Source organism: Tasmannia lanceolata, unplaced genomic scaffold, assembly GCF_043159265.1.
Source record: "Tasmannia lanceolata isolate RefF3 unplaced genomic scaffold, GAP_Taslan_0.1 ptg000002l, whole genome shotgun sequence".
In the NCBI taxonomy this organism is placed as follows: domain Eukaryota; kingdom Viridiplantae; phylum Streptophyta; class Magnoliopsida; order Canellales; family Winteraceae; genus Tasmannia; species Tasmannia lanceolata.
This window is the reverse complement of record NW_027518679.1, coordinates 53059649-53075293: the sequence shown is the minus strand read 5'-3', so window position 1 is coordinate 53075293 and position 15645 is coordinate 53059649. Positions and strand designations below refer to the sequence as shown.

The 15645-nt window shown below is 36.5% G+C and overlaps 1 protein-coding gene across 1 annotated transcript in view; it reads left to right on the top strand.

The window, feature by feature from the left end:
- The window catches only part of GSL8 (glucan synthase-like 8), a 111090-nt gene extending 96119 nt beyond the window's left edge, over positions 1-14971 (top strand). The window contains exons 39-51 of the mRNA XM_077380809.1: positions 3058-3170; positions 5275-5327; positions 5415-5591; positions 5700-5747; positions 6005-6163; positions 6749-6862; positions 6975-7063; positions 7164-7322; positions 7489-7591; positions 12256-12375; positions 13378-13428; positions 13532-13714; positions 14412-14971. Of these exons, the coding sequence (XP_077236924.1) occupies positions 3058-3170; positions 5275-5327; positions 5415-5591; positions 5700-5747; positions 6005-6163; positions 6749-6862; positions 6975-7063; positions 7164-7322; positions 7489-7591; positions 12256-12375; positions 13378-13428; positions 13532-13714; positions 14412-14648 (1606 nt within the window). The 3' untranslated portion in view covers positions 14649-14971. The remainder of the gene's footprint in view (positions 1-3057; positions 3171-5274; positions 5328-5414; positions 5592-5699; positions 5748-6004; positions 6164-6748; positions 6863-6974; positions 7064-7163; positions 7323-7488; positions 7592-12255; positions 12376-13377; positions 13429-13531; positions 13715-14411) is intronic.
- The last annotated feature ends 674 nt before the right edge of the window (positions 14972-15645 follow it).

The following is a 15645-nucleotide window of genomic DNA, read 5'->3' as shown; positions in this document are numbered from 1 at the left end:
GTACCTGTTATGGGAAAAAATTCTTCAACATTATTCTTGTAGTCCTCCTGGAATTGCTTCCACTGTCTTTTGATGAATCCTTTTACCAATTCTGCTAAGGTAGGAGCTTCAACTTTGGCTTTTGCTTCATTATATTTCAGGCTTCTAGCCCAACGGCGATGCTCAAACCATTGCGAAAAATCGGGTGCCTCCCTTCGTATCCGATTATATGTTTGAATTTCCGAAGAAGAAGGAGAAGAAGCCATATTCTAAATATAGCAGATGTTTTTACTCACCTTTTCCTGAGGATACCAACGGACATTTTGATCTTTTCTTCATCACCCCCTTATTTCTTGTATGTGTAACCGCCCTACTTGGGCCCCACATCCTGGATGCCTTGAATGAAGCAGATATTAAGAGCTAGTAGTCCTTTCCCAATAAAATTAATCATGATAACCTCAGAGAGACGAAAGCCGTCACCGCCTTTTCCTTACATGAAAGAATACACTTGTCATCCCAAGCACGATCCCCAAGGAGACTAGATATAGCTTTAGCAATCTGCCCTTATCTCGAAAGATTTTCATTCGCAATATATCCACAAAAAGACCCAAGCCCTTATTCTACTCCAGGGTTAGGAGAACAAAGTTAATTGTGGCAAGTGCCAATCCTTCCCAGTTTGGCAAAGGATTTAAGGGTCTTGAGTAATCTGTTCTTTCTTGATCCATGAACCGAGGCCAAAGCGATCTCCAGAAATTTCATCATTGTCGAGTGGTGAGATTGAGGCCACTTGGCCAACGACTTTGGGCCAGCTTGAGCGACAACAGAAGCTCGATAGTCAAACAACTTCCTGACTCTTCTTGGGTTTAGGCCAGCTGGTTTTGAAAAAAGCATTCAAGCCACCTACCTTCCGTCTAGGGGTAAAATTCCTAGGCTTGGAAATTGCAGGACAGAGCGGCGGATTTTCTGGGACGGAAAGTCCTTTCTCGATAACCCCGCCCTCAAGCTTTGAAGATTTGAATTTTGAAATCTTTACAGGGTTCAACGGCTCGCCGGACAAAGGATCCCCAATTCCCGGAGATAGATCCTCCATCGGACCAGGAGCCAAAGCGGGAAGAACTGAGGGCTCCTTCGAAAACTCGACCCCCACGATGAAGATCTGGTCTGAGATTTTGAGCTTAACACAGGAACGAAAAAAATGCCATCTGGGAGCTACGATTTTAGCAGAAACATAGCTCATGCAATTCTTGTGGTTACCTTCCATTTTAATGTCTCTAACCCTAGCATAGAGAGCCCTTAGCGCCTCCACCGTTGAAACAGCCCAGGCGTGAAGAGGGATTCTGAGGAAATGTACCCAAAAAACCTCCTCTCTCTCTCTCTCTCTCTCTCTCTCTCTCTCTCTCTCTCCTCCAATGGAGCTTCAAATACTGCGAACACCCGTTATGAAATCTGTTTAGGTTCATGTCTGCTCTATAATTCAGCATTCCGTAAATGTATTTTTACTGCACTGCTTCAAGTTTGATTTCTTTTTCTTCCCCTTTGGCTTGGAGCCTACACACCTATAATATGTGTTATATTCTATACATAATAATATAATCACAAAAGTCAGTATACCTAATACCATAACTTAATAATATACCTAATCATGCCTAAATGGAATAAGTTAATTATATTTAAATAATTTACCTAATTTATGTAAATTTAATGGATTAATATTTTTATTATGAATAATACTGAGTAATTTATTAATAATATATCTATAGTTTTAGTGTACAATAACTTTGCGTTAGTTGATTAAATTTTTTCTTTTTTGAATGGCAAATAGAATTCATTAGAAAAAACAGAGACCGAGAAGGACTCTGAACAGATTACAACCTAAAATATGACAGATTTTACAATCAAAACTAGGGTCACCGATATGTAATTGAAATCTCGTTGATTTAATATGTTCCTTATTTAGGGATGAGTCGGATGACTACATGAGAGTCGAAGATGAAGATATGAATGATGGCCTGAGGAATGTTCACAAAGACAGGAATGCCTGTGGTGACTTGAGGAACAATCGACAACAGAGAATTGAAGGAAGTCAATTGGCAAGAGGAGGCGGACGAGAGGGATGGAGGGAGATATTGTTGTGACAGGTGCAAAAGAAATCAAAGAAATCTTGCCCATAATCAGAGTAATCGAGGAACATGATTTATAGAAATCGAATGGATCTAGGGTCACCAATATGTAATTGAAATCAAGTTGATTTAATAGGTTCTGTATTTAGGGATGACTCATGACAATTGAAGATGAAGACAGGAACAGTGGCCTGAGGAATGTTGACAAAGGCAGGAATGCCGGCGATTAGCCACAGAGAATCACAGGAAATAAATTGCGGACAGATGAAAGGCAATGCAATTGGAGATTTGGAAAGATCGATTGGTGACAATTGCAAAGGAAATCAAGAAAATTAAGCGCAGAAACAGAGGAACCCAAGACGTGATTTATGGAAATCAAAAGGATCGAGCATCACGATTATGGAAATCAACAGAGGAACCCAAGACGTGATTTAAGATGAGATGTGACACTATCCGTACGGTATTGGTGATACAGACTGATAAATATGATATGGTCTCTTTATCGATTGATACCATACTGATATGGGTGCTTTCTTTATAGAGCAGTATTAGAGGATTTATCTAGCAGTCTCGCTAATGCGATTCCAATATTCCAATCCATGACGAGTACATCAGACATGATGGAGATGATCAAGCTAAAGCCAATGAGGTAAACCTTGAATAAATTCCAAATAAAGCTAATGCAGTATGTGTGTGAGGCTTTGAAGTTTGTAAATAAAAACACAATGTGTGTGTGTGTGTGGATAGAAGATGATTTAGAATGATACGAGTATGTGGCTTTGTTCTAATTGACTGCATACATTTTTCCATTTAGTCAACCACATTTAATGGTTGATCCTTTCCTAAGCATACTTTAGCACATTCTGTCAAAATTGTCATCCTATTTTTGTTAAAACAGCAGGCTTCTATGTTGGCTTAACCAGATAACGCTACTCACCTATTTCATTTTCCCTCACAGGGTTCGCATGCACTATGGGCATCCTGATGTGTTTGACAGGATATTTCATATATCCCGAGGTGGTGTAAGCAAGGCATCCCGTGTTATCAATATTAGTGAAGATATATATGCAGGTATGGTTGATTAAATGTAGCATTTTCATATAATGGTGCTAAAGGGATTAGCTATTGCTAGTTGTAACTGTGAGCTATTCAGTGATCAGATATTATGTATATAAATGGGTTAGAGTTCCTGAATTGGGAGATTTGGCACCTTTCTTTGCACACGCTTTTTGGTTTTATAAGTTTCCCTCATTTGTAAATTTTTACATTTATTTGTAAATTTGTATAAAATTTAACTTAGTGATTGTGTTTATAGAAACTCCTATGATTTATGGACACGACAAGTGTCCAAGAGTGTCGTGTGTCGACACGGACATGAAGTGTCGGACATGGCAAACCCCCAAAATTTAGAAACAGAGACACGGCTAAAACAACAAGTATATATAATCTTGATTTAGCGACATGGATTCGTGTGTCGAGTTTCGACACGGATATGTGGTGTCTGACATGGCAACTCCTAAAAATCTAAAAATGGTGGCACGCCCAAACACCGACCTACATATAAAAGTACATATTACCATCAAATTTTGCAACATTATAAATAGAGAAATGATATCAGCACAACCATGTTTTAATTGTTGCATGGTCCCAGCTTGTCTTTTCTTCTTTAATTGGCTTGTGAGAGCTTTTTGGAAACTGTAATAATCTTTTTACAGCCTTTAAATGCTAAATGACAAGATGCTTTAGTGGAAATATCCAAACATGGTAGTGTTGATATCATTTCCCTATAAATATGATATTCATTTAACAAATTAATAAATCTTAGGATTAATCAACTATAATCTAAAACAAACATGAGATAAACAAATTACAACGCATTCATCAAGTTAATCCATTCTCTTTAGTCTTCAATGTGCAGCGAGAGAGACCATAGGATATGGGTTTTTGGTTTAGGGGAGAGGATATAACATCGAATATTAGTTAAAGGAGAGCTGAAAGAAGAGTTTATAATTAAAGAGATTCACACAATATTCAATAATCAAAGAGATGTTGGCACGTCCACATTGAGTCACACTTCTAGCACTACAATTAATGTGTCGAAAGGAGTGTAGACACGTGTGTCGTGTCGGACACACCATGACACATGTCTGCAATAAATTCAAAGTGTCAGCTAAATCATAGAGAAACTCACAATTCAGATTTCATGTTTTACAAAGTTTGTGGAATTCATGTGATGTTATCATGGCCGGCTAGTTTGCGGTAGGATAAAGAAAGAGGAGGTTTCAAAGTCAGAGCAGGAAGTGCACCATATGTAGAAGATTCCTGCCACTAAGGCTCCAAGAAATGGAAATATATCAGAAATCACTAACAACTCAAATAAGTGATTTGTTCATTGTGTTTGAGACAGTCCTTTGACTCCTTTCCTTGGTAGTTCATTTCTTGGTATCAAATTAATGTCTACTGGTACTTGGAGTTCTATCTCCACCCCAGCCAGTGCTGTGAGGGATGCATTCCATGGTTGCATCCACTGATCCACACCTATAACTCCTTGCACAATCTTCATTTAGAAAATAATTTCCCGTATGGATCAATTTTTTGTTCAAGTTTTATGAGTTTGGGACCCATGGTTTTAAATTTCGGTTCGGTCAAGACCGAAACCAAAATCAACTGAAACTGAAATTTTGGCCAGTTCGGAAATTTCAGGAAAATGCAAGTTTTTAAATTTTTTTGAAGATTTCAGATTTTGGCCGAAATTTCGTTACAATAATGGAATTTGTTTTTTTACCGAATTTTGGCTTAAATTTTGGTATTTCGGCTGACTTTTCGGTTTCGGTTATGTCCCAAACCGGAACCGAAATTTCAGGAAAATGCAAATTTTTAAATTTTTCCCAAGATTTCAGATTTTGGCCGAAATTTTGTTACAATAATGAAATTTGTTTATTTTACTGAATTTTGGCCGAAATTTTGGTATTTCGGCCAACATTTTGGTTTCAGCTATGTCCGAAACTGAAACCAAAACTGAAATTTAAAACCTTGTTTGTAACTACTACATGATAGTAGAATGATTAGTTTCCACTATCTAACAAAAAGTAGCACCTATAGTTACTCTCTCTAATGCAATACTTGGGTTTTATCTGTGATTGATATACTTAATACAGCTCAAATACTCCTGCAGGGTTCAATTCCACATTACGGCAGGGCAATATCACACACCATGAATACATACAGGTTCCTTATAATATGCCATCTTTTTTTGTCTAAATTGTTGTCATTTATCTTTTTAAACAGTAGTTTAGCTCTCCGATATGCATGCAGGTTGGAAAAGGGAGAGATGTTGGGTTGAACCAAATTGCATTATTTGAGGGTAAAGTAGCTGGTGGGAATGGAGAACAAGTCTTAAGTAGAGACGTATACCGGCTTGGGCAGCTTTTTGACTTCTTTAGAATGTTGTCTTTCTTTTTCACAACTGTTGGCTTTTACGTGTGCACAATGGTACGGAGTTTTTTTTAATATTTATTTATTTATTAATTTTTTGCTTAGTTATAATTTTACCTACATTTAGTCATAAGAAATTTCTAACAAATTGAGTCGTTAATGCAGATGACTGTTCTTACTGTTTACATCTACTTATATGGGAGGGTATACCTGGTAATCCCACTCAGTATCCTGTCTTAGGTTCTCATTTTCATTAAGTATGATGTTCTCAAATGAATTTTCAAGTGGTAGTTGAACTTGGCTTGCTTTCTTGTCTGTAATATTTGTTAAAAGTATTGTTGATTTGATGTTGGTAGGTTTTTGTGCATGTAGTCGAATAGTATTCTCACATGATTGACTTGTATAAAAGAAAAAAAAAAGGAAAACTTGTGTAATGTCAACTTAATTTCAAGTTCTGCCAAATCTTTCAGGCCTTATCTGGATTGGATCGTGCAATTACAAGGCAAGCAAAGTTGTTGGGTAACACTGCACTTGATGCAGCTTTAAATGCTCAATTCTTGGTTCAGATTGGTGTTTTTACTGCAGTACCGATGATAATGGGTTTCATTTTGGAGCTGGGATTGCTGCAGGTCTTACTCAATTTATCTGTCTAATTTTCTCATTTATCATCGGATGTTTAATTTTGAATAATTATTTAGAGGAACCTCAATTATTTATCCTCATATCGAATTTCATTTCCATATTAGAACCTCAAAGCTTTCATAGTTAGAACCTCTGTCTATTGTCATCTGCACAAGGTTTGAAATTTCGGTTTCGATTTTGGCCTTGGACAAAATCAAAATTGAGCCGAAATTCCGAAATTCGGTAATTAAAAAAAAAAAATCGGCGCCGAAATTTTGTAACCACCCAAAAAATTTGGGTTAAAAAAATAATAAAATCAATTTGGCTGAAATTCCCAAAATTTCTGAATTTCAGCAAATTTCTGCTGAAATCTTGGACCGACACTGAAACACGGTACTTTCGGTGTCGGTACATGATAGAAAATATAAACGCATATGGCCTCTTTTTGCTGTTTCCTGATTGGATGAACTGTCTTATTATATTATTCTTGCCTTTTGACATTTTCTGATTCATTTCCTTTATGATATACTCTTTTGAAAGTCTTACCCATGAGCATGAGTTTAATTTTCTTGAATTTACCTACCTTTTTGCAGGCTGTTTTTAGTTTTATAACCATGCAGCTTCAGTTGTGCTCTGTCTTCTTCACATTTTCTCTTGGTACTAGAACACATTATTTTGGTCGCACAATTCTCCATGGCGGTGCAAAAGTATGTTCTCTTATGATCTTTTCTGCTATCTTATATGATTGGATGTCATATTATGCTATCTTATATGATTGGATGTCATATTCTGTTACCAACACTTATAACTGACCAACAGTACAAAGCAACTGGTAGAGGCTTTGTTGTCCGTCACATCAAGTTCGCCGAAAATTACAGGCTTTACTCTCGAAGTCACTTTGTCAAGGCGTGAGTATTGTTTAACCTCTCCTAGATTGATATTCTATTTTCCATGTACTCCTTTGACTTGTAAAATTTCACACTTTTAAATCGTGCATCTTGTGTGCAGGCTTGAAGTGGCATTGCTTCTCATTGTTTATACAGCATATGGTTATACAGCTGGAGGTGCAACTTCTTTTATTCTAATTACTGTCAGTAGTTGGATTCTTGTCATATCATGGCTCTTTGCTCCGTATATCTTCAACCCCTCGGGATTTGAATGGCAGAAGTAAGTTTAAAAGCGTAATTTATAGATCAGTGTAGTGTTCTTTTTCTTTTGCTGTTATAGACTATGTACGCTTTACACGTAACATTATTCTCTTACTGTGGCAGTATGCTTTATGCATAACATTATTCTGTCTTGTTTAGTGAGAGTTTTGTTTTGCAATAAACAGAACTGTGGAGGACTTTGATGATTGGACTAGTTGGCTTCTTTACAAAGGTGGAGTTGGGGTGAAGGGGGAAAATAGCTGGGAATCTTGGTGGGACGAAGAGCAGGTCAACTATCTTAACTATTATTTTGTTGTCCTTCAAATCCATGCAAGATTTGTTATGCGTGTTATACTTCTTTGATTCTTGATGACTGGCTAATCTATTTATTCAAATGCCCATTTATTTTTCTTGTTACTTATTATCCATTGTCTTATTTTCCCTTTATCTGTCGCCTTTCAAGTTCTTTCCCACATATAATGACATTAATGATTTTGGTCTTTTTGGTTCATTTTGGCTGAAACATACTGAAGCTATCAATGAATCATGAATCAAGGCCTAGAGAGGAGAGCTCTTTTTTCACCGATTTCTTTTCAGACCTACACGATTTCTATCAATTATACTATCGAGAATTAAAGAAATAAAGAAACTCGTCATTATGTGATTAAAACTACGATAAATTAGATTGTGAATTGATATATTGGACTCTTCATTCTCATAAATCTTCTGGGGAGTTATTCTCCCAAAAAAAAAAAAACTCGTCTAGGGAATTCCTTTCCTCTCATGACAGCCATCCATAATGGTTTAATAAGATCAAACTCCTAATGACACATGTTGTCACTCATGTCTAAAATAGTAATGTTGATTCCAAACTGAAAATATATAACCAGTGATTTCAAATCCAGAGGTTAATCGTACTCTGTCAACTTTACGTAAGGCAGAGTTTGGTACAACCACATGCACATATGCTTCAACTGAAACTAAATTGGAGAAAAAATTCCAATTCATTCATTAATTTCATAAATAAAAGTACAATGTATTAAGGAGTACAATATAATGATGGAAATTTAAAGGATTTTCTAACAAAAATACGTAAAATAATTAATTTTCTAACTGGAAAATTAACTCTGTTAATATGTGGAACTCTGTTAATCTGTGGATTGGACAAGAATAACTTACATATAAAACATTAGAAGCGAACATGCATACATAATAAGTTGTTCAAAAATATAGTTTTTTCTTATTTTTAAATGATTTTTTTACTCAACTCAACTCAACTCAATTAAATCTTTGTCCTTAACTAGTTGGGGTAGGCTAATGAATCCTTTAGAAAATTTTTATGAAAAAGGTGAAAGAGTCTACCCTGCTCAAATTGACTAAGTCTAATCTTGACCCTAGTTGGGTTCGTCTACATGGATCATTTTCTTCCAGTCTCTCTTGTCCAAGGTCATGTTCTCTATTATGTTCCTAGCCATCAAGTTTGACTCACTGTTTCTACCCAAGTTGTTTTCGGTACGCCCCTTCCTCTTTTTACTCCATCAACTTGGCACGAGTCACTTCTTCTCACTGGAGCATCCAAAGGCCTACGTTGGATATGCCCAAACCATCTTAAGCGATACTTTCTCATCTTCTCCTCAATTGGTGCCACCCCCGCCTTTTTACGGATGTCTTCATTTTTTTATTCTATCTAACCTTGTGTAGCCGCACATCCGTCTAAGCATTCACATCTCCGCTACACTCATCTTATGCACATGCTGCTTCTTGGTGGCCCAACATTCTGAGCCGTACAACATGGCTGGCCTCACAGTTGTCTTATAAAACTTTCCCTTCGACTTGGTAGGTATTTTACGGTCACACAGAACTCCTGAAGCATGCTTCCACTTCAACCAACCTGCTCTTATTATGTGGTTAACATCCTCTTCAATCTTTCCTTTCTTATTTAGGATTGAACCAAGATAGTGAAAGATATCCCTCTTAAGTACCTCCTGTCCAGTCATATGTACTACATCCTCGCCTCTCCTCCTTACATTACTAAAGTTGCACTCCATATGCTCTGTCTTAGTCCTACTCAGTCTAAAACCTTTAGATTTCAAAGTAGTTCTCCATAACTCTAACTTAGCATTAACTCCTGCTTTGGTTTCGTCAATTAATACTATGTCATCTGCAAATAACATATACCACGGCACCTCATCCTGGATACCTCTGTAAGTTCATCCATAACTAGCGTAAAAAGATAAGGGCTTAGAGCTAATCCTTGGTGCAGTCCTATTGTAATTGGAAACTCACTAGACGTGCGATCCGTAGTTCTGACACTAGTTACTACTCCATCATACATATCCTAAAGGAACTCACTTGAAATGATTTTTTTACAAAAATAAATAATTAATTAATTTTTTAATTGAAAAAAATCACACTATCAATAGGAACTCACTTGTAATAAAATTAGAAGCTAGCACGCATATATGATTAGTTTATTAGAAAATACCATTTTTCCTGTTTTTAAAACCATAAATCATGCACTAATTGATGTGAAAAAGCATCAAATCAAAAATTAGTTAATGTATTTGCACCATAAGGCCCTATTTAGATTGCAAGAAATACATTTCTGATTGAAATTTTTTTTCTCAGGAAAATTTTCTCTCCTCAATTTAAAGGAAAAATAATGTGATTATGATTAATTTAGAAATTGAAATAAATTGAATGTCCCTCTAAATAGAAATTGAATGCGTTGGTTCAAGTTATGTTGGTTTCTGTGTGCAGAAAGTAGGAAATTTTAGAAATATTTTTCCTTTCCAAACTTTTTCAGGAAATTTCGTCAATCCAAACTGGCCCTAATTGAAGAAACAAGGAATCGAACAATAAAATAAGCACTTACAAGCAAAAATACCAAAAATAGAGCTTCTTTATGTACTTAGGTTAAAATTATGACATGCTGACCGAAGTTCTGTAATATACTTACTCAAGGGTTAGCGTTTTGGTCGACCGACCAAAATGTTACCAAAATCTATACATGTCGACTGAAGGATTTCGTTTTGGTCTAGATGAAATGGAATGGAATTATGTCGTCCTTTACGTGTCGGGTTCAATCGACATTTAGAACCATGATTCCGTTAGAAAGTCATCAGGATCTTCCAAATCATGAAAAGGGGTGTTTTATATCAATGATTGAAGCCCAAGCTAATGGCATTGTTGATATTGTCGTGGTCGAACATACCGGGGATTTTACGTAAATCCGTGATTCCATTTCGAACCTGTGAAACAACTAATTACTCCAAAAGCTTAAGCTGTTGGGGCAGGTGCTATTTAATCTTTTATACTTTAACACTCCCCTTTCACTTGTGGCCCCTTTTTTTAGGGTTCGCCTACACGTGGCACATGTGGCCCCACTTTTTTTGGGTTGCCCGTTACATGATTTTTACCATCAAGGAGTTTTGAACCCAGGCAATTTGCTCTGATACCATGTGAAACAACCAATTACTCCAAAAGCTTAAGCTGTTAGAGAAGGCGTTATTAATCTTTAATACTTTAACATAAGGTGGCTTGTGGAACATTGACAAAAGATGGTAGTGGGGAAAGCCATTTTGCGGCTGGCTTTTGTATGTGAGAACAGCCACACAGGTTGAGGTTTTGGCAGATTCTGTCTTATTCATTTAATTCATCTGAGGTGGCTTTTCTCACATGCAAAAGCCATGCCGTGAAATTGCTTCATCTGAGGTGGCAGATTCTGTCTTATTCATTTAATTCATTTTATACTTTAACAGAACCATAATTTGAATTATCCATGATTTGATATATTATGCGTAAAGTTCTTTATTTGTGTGGGGAGAGAGAGAGAGAGAGAGAGAGAGAGAGAGAGAGAGCTCCTACGAGCATCGTGTGAAAGTCATGGAGGTCAAAAACTTATGGAAAATTATCGGGATGCTATATCCATTTTTTTCCTTCTTTATGAAAGTTGGGGAGGGACACAATATTTTTCTTTCGTTTTTGTGTTGAGAGAGAGAGAGAGAGAGAGAGAGAGAGATCCCTTAATGAATTTTCTTTTGTTGTTGTAATGAAGGGCACTTCTCTGTTTATGTTTAATTGCTATATATTTAGCTTGAATGTACCTTATTTACAGTTGCTCTTGCTAAATATTTTTCAAGATTTATTGTTTGTTATTTTTTTTAGAAATTATTTATTTTATATCTGAATCATGAATCTTATTTTTGGGCTAGCCAAATCTAAGAGTCTGTTCCAATGTCGGTTTCTAACACGCCTACCAGTCTCCATCTGACGTAGTGGGTGTGCCCATGCCTGTGTGAAGGTGTACTTGCAAGGGCACTTAAACTGCACCTTGTAGGCACACATTGTTGCGAGCCATTTGAGCCACCGACCAAGCCTAGACTCAAGGTTCATTTAAGTATTGAAACTTGGACTCGGATGAACTCATCCCTCTTTAGGTCTAACAATGTGTGGTTAGTTGGTTTTAAATTCTTGAAATACTTGAACAACTATCAGGATAGTCATGTTATAATTGCCCAAAATTAATATGTTCTCTATCAGTGTGTTGGAAACTTAGGTTGCACCAAAGCTAAGTAACCTTGCATGGAATTAGGCTTCTAAGATTTTCTTAGTAGCTAGTATTATGCTAACATTAATGTATTAATGTGCCAACTAAGTGTTTTGTATTATGCCAAATTAAAAAAAGGTTTATGTTACCAAACCGAAGTCAATAAGTAAATTTTAATTTTCTTCATTGTATCTTAAACTTGAATGATGTCGTGCTAATATGGGTGTTCAAATGTTTAAGAAAGAATAATGTCTTTCAATTGGGTCCATTCTTTTTTTTCTATCAATCGTGCTTGGACAACTGGAGGTCTATTGTTGTTTTTGTTCATGTATTATAGGTTCGGTCATGTTGTCGTGATGTAACATATTTGGAAATGTCTTTTTAACGTGACTGATTTTTACAGATACATATCCAGACGTTGAGAGGCCGCATTTTGGAAACAATCTTAAGCTTTCGATTTTTCATCTTTCAATATGGAATTGTCTATAAATTCCATCTCACTGGAAACGATACTTCATTAGCGGTACACTTCTTTTTTCCCTACATATAGAACAGAATTGTACAATTAAAATTTTGGTCATTGATTAATGTCTCTTTTCTTCATGATATCTTAGTTTGTGAATTTGATTTGCTTGCATATGTCAGTAAATGCAGACCAGTGGTTCTAAATTAGGTCATTTTACTGGGAATAATTTCTTCCCCATGTAGACCCATTATCCTACATTTGTTCTCAATATAACCAAAGTCGTTCTCACGTCTTCAAACTAATCTTCAATTTCTATCACCTGGGGTAATACACTGAATATTTTATTTATTTTTGAAATGGCAATATATTAAAAGAAAGGAACCGAGATGGTCCACAAAAATACACTGAAATTATTGGACCCAAATTTGTGGTATGTGTTCAATTATGCTTTGGTTAGAGACGTGGTTTTAAATTTCGGCCGAAATCCGACACTTCCTGAAGTTTCATCTTAAATGTCTATCATTTGCATAGGTTTTTGTGATTTTACAGGATTTCCATCAAAACTGACATGTTTTCATTTCCGTAAAGACTGAAACCTGAAACCTTGCTTGAAATGCCATAACTCATATACAATTAGAATCAAATATTGTAACAAACCCCCTTGCAAGTATAGGCTATACCAGCATCATATTTTAATATAATTCCCCCCAGATATACGACTTGTACAATTCTTATTTGAAAATTCATGGCAATCAAAATAGAAGATGAGTTTAGATGTACCCAAAATGAGGATCGTCCAGAGTTCTAAGAAACAACACATTTCTGCTGGAAATTTTGAAGTTTATATTGCCTGGGTGTGGCAGCTTCATGAGTCTAGTTGTGGTTGAAAGTTATTAGTTGTTAATGTCAAATAATATTCTCAATTTGTAAAAATATTTTTTATAAAAATGTATATATAAATTTTTTTTAACCACAAGTGAAAAATCGTCCTTGGATATTTATCCCTATTTCCTTTTTTTGTGTTGAAACTGACAAGAGATGGCTACCCCTCTTCTCCAGATTTATGGCTTTTCTTGGATTGTGCTGCTCGGTTTTGTTATGATCTTCAAGGTTTGCATCTTTGCCCCTTTTTTCGTCATATTCTGATTATGAATTTATGTTTGGGTCAGTTCATGTTTAATTCTCAATTGCATGCTTTTGAATGACTAAACAGATCTTTACCTATAGCCCGAAGAAGTCAACCAACTTTCAGCTCATTATGAGATTAATACAGGGTGTCACATCCATAGGACTTATCGCAGGCATTGCCCTCACTGTTCTCTTCACAAATCTTTCAATTCCAGATTTGTTTGCTTGTATTCTGGCTTTTATACCTACAGGCTGGGCCATTTTATCCGTAAGTTAATAATTACTGCATTTTGAGCCCACTTGTACATGTTCATTTTTGTTTCTCAAATGAGAACTTTTTTTGGCTGAGATTAGATTTTTATTACTTTACTAATGTCTATAGAGCAATGATAGAATGAAGGGCATCCTTGCAAAGACCAGCTTCAAGGGCGCCCCCATTGGTCAATTTTAGCAAAAGTCAAAGCCTTTCCACTTTTTATAGCGACATCCACTTTTTTCAGGGCCAATCATCAACGCACTTGGCTGAAATTGACCAATGAGGGCATCCTTGAAGTTGGTTTTTTACAAGGGCGCCCTTCATTCTATAATTCCAAATGTCTATATGATGATGATGATGAAATATTACTTCCACAAATGTCTCTTCATAAAAGCATAAGATACAGAGAAAACATAATTTATAAAGGGCGGCCCAGTGCACGAGGCTTCCGCCATTGCGGGGTCTGGGGAGGGCTAGTGTTTTCTTGAGGGCTAGATACAGAAAAACATAATTTATGGTGATGAAAAATTGCTCTCGAAAAAATTTAGCGTATAGATAATTTATAACATATTAAAATTATATTAGTGGTTTATGAATTATACCAACCAACAAGAAAAAGAGAATTTGGCCAATTTAATAGTCGTCTGCCTACTCTAACTGTGCAGAACCTTCCATATCTTGCTTACTAACTTCTTTTTTTCCTTGGCAGCTCGCCATCGCATGGAGTGGAGTGGTGAAAGCCTTAGGGCTATGGGATTCGGTGCGTGAGGTTGCCCGATTATATGATGCCGGGATGGGTATAATCATATTTTCTCCAGTTGCACTACTCTCATGGTTTCCCTTCATCTCCACCTTCCAATCTCGCCTTCTCTTTAACCAAGCATTCAGCCGAGGTTTGGAGATCTCTATCATCTTGGCAGGAAACAAGGCCAATGTCGAAACCTGATCTCTCAACATGCACCAGAGAATACATGTTCCAAAATGGTGGTGAAGCCGTAAAATTTGAGTTCAGTTTTTGCCCCTTCCATCGACTGACTATCTAACTTGTATGTTAGAGGGCACCCGTAGATGTTTTCGAACGGTGACTGCATACAGAAGAGCAGTAGAGGTTTTCATTTTTCATCCTTTTTTCCAAAGGATAATGTTATGAATATGGCTTTTCCATGATTAGTTTTGTTGTTTGGGAAATGCTTGGGTAGGCAGATCTGCTTTGTTTGATTGGATCATGATTTATGCGAATTTGTGTTATTTATTGTGCTTGTTTTCTTACCTTTGGCTTTGAGTTCAGGATATGACTATATGGATTAAGGAGACCTTTCGGATTAGGATTTTCTCTGGGCTCAGTTCAGCTGCAATCCTCAGGTCGGGCGAAAAAGAAAAGGAAAAATGTTCTATGAGAGAGAGAGAGAGAGGTACAGTTATTTGGATGATCTAAACCATTCATCTGTTGGTCCCTATTGTAGATAGGATGCGACCCAAAAATCTTTTCCATAAGATGATCCTTGCCCTCTGATTTTTTATGTAAATGTATGTGGCATAAGGTTCAAAATATGACTATAGAATTTTTGGGGTGCGGCCTATCTACGGTGAGGACCAACAGATAAATGGTTTAGATGATCCAAATAAATTGGCCTCACTTTACTTTTTACTGCCAAAGAAAGACAAACCCCACATGTGCAGACATGGAGCGTAGATTTTGTTTCTCTCAGTAATACCTAATTGTGACCAAACAATCTACACCATAATGTTCTATTTTGTTTCTTTTCTCTTCCCTCTCATAACCCTACCTAACATCTAACCGAGTACCAAGTAAGAAAGACCTAGGACTCTTTTGAATGGTCCGATTTAAAATGTATTGTGACCTGGGCTCATTGAGTAGGATCGAAGAGCACCCCCAAAGGATCCTTTACCAAGACGTAGGTGAATCCTATCCGAAGTGGATC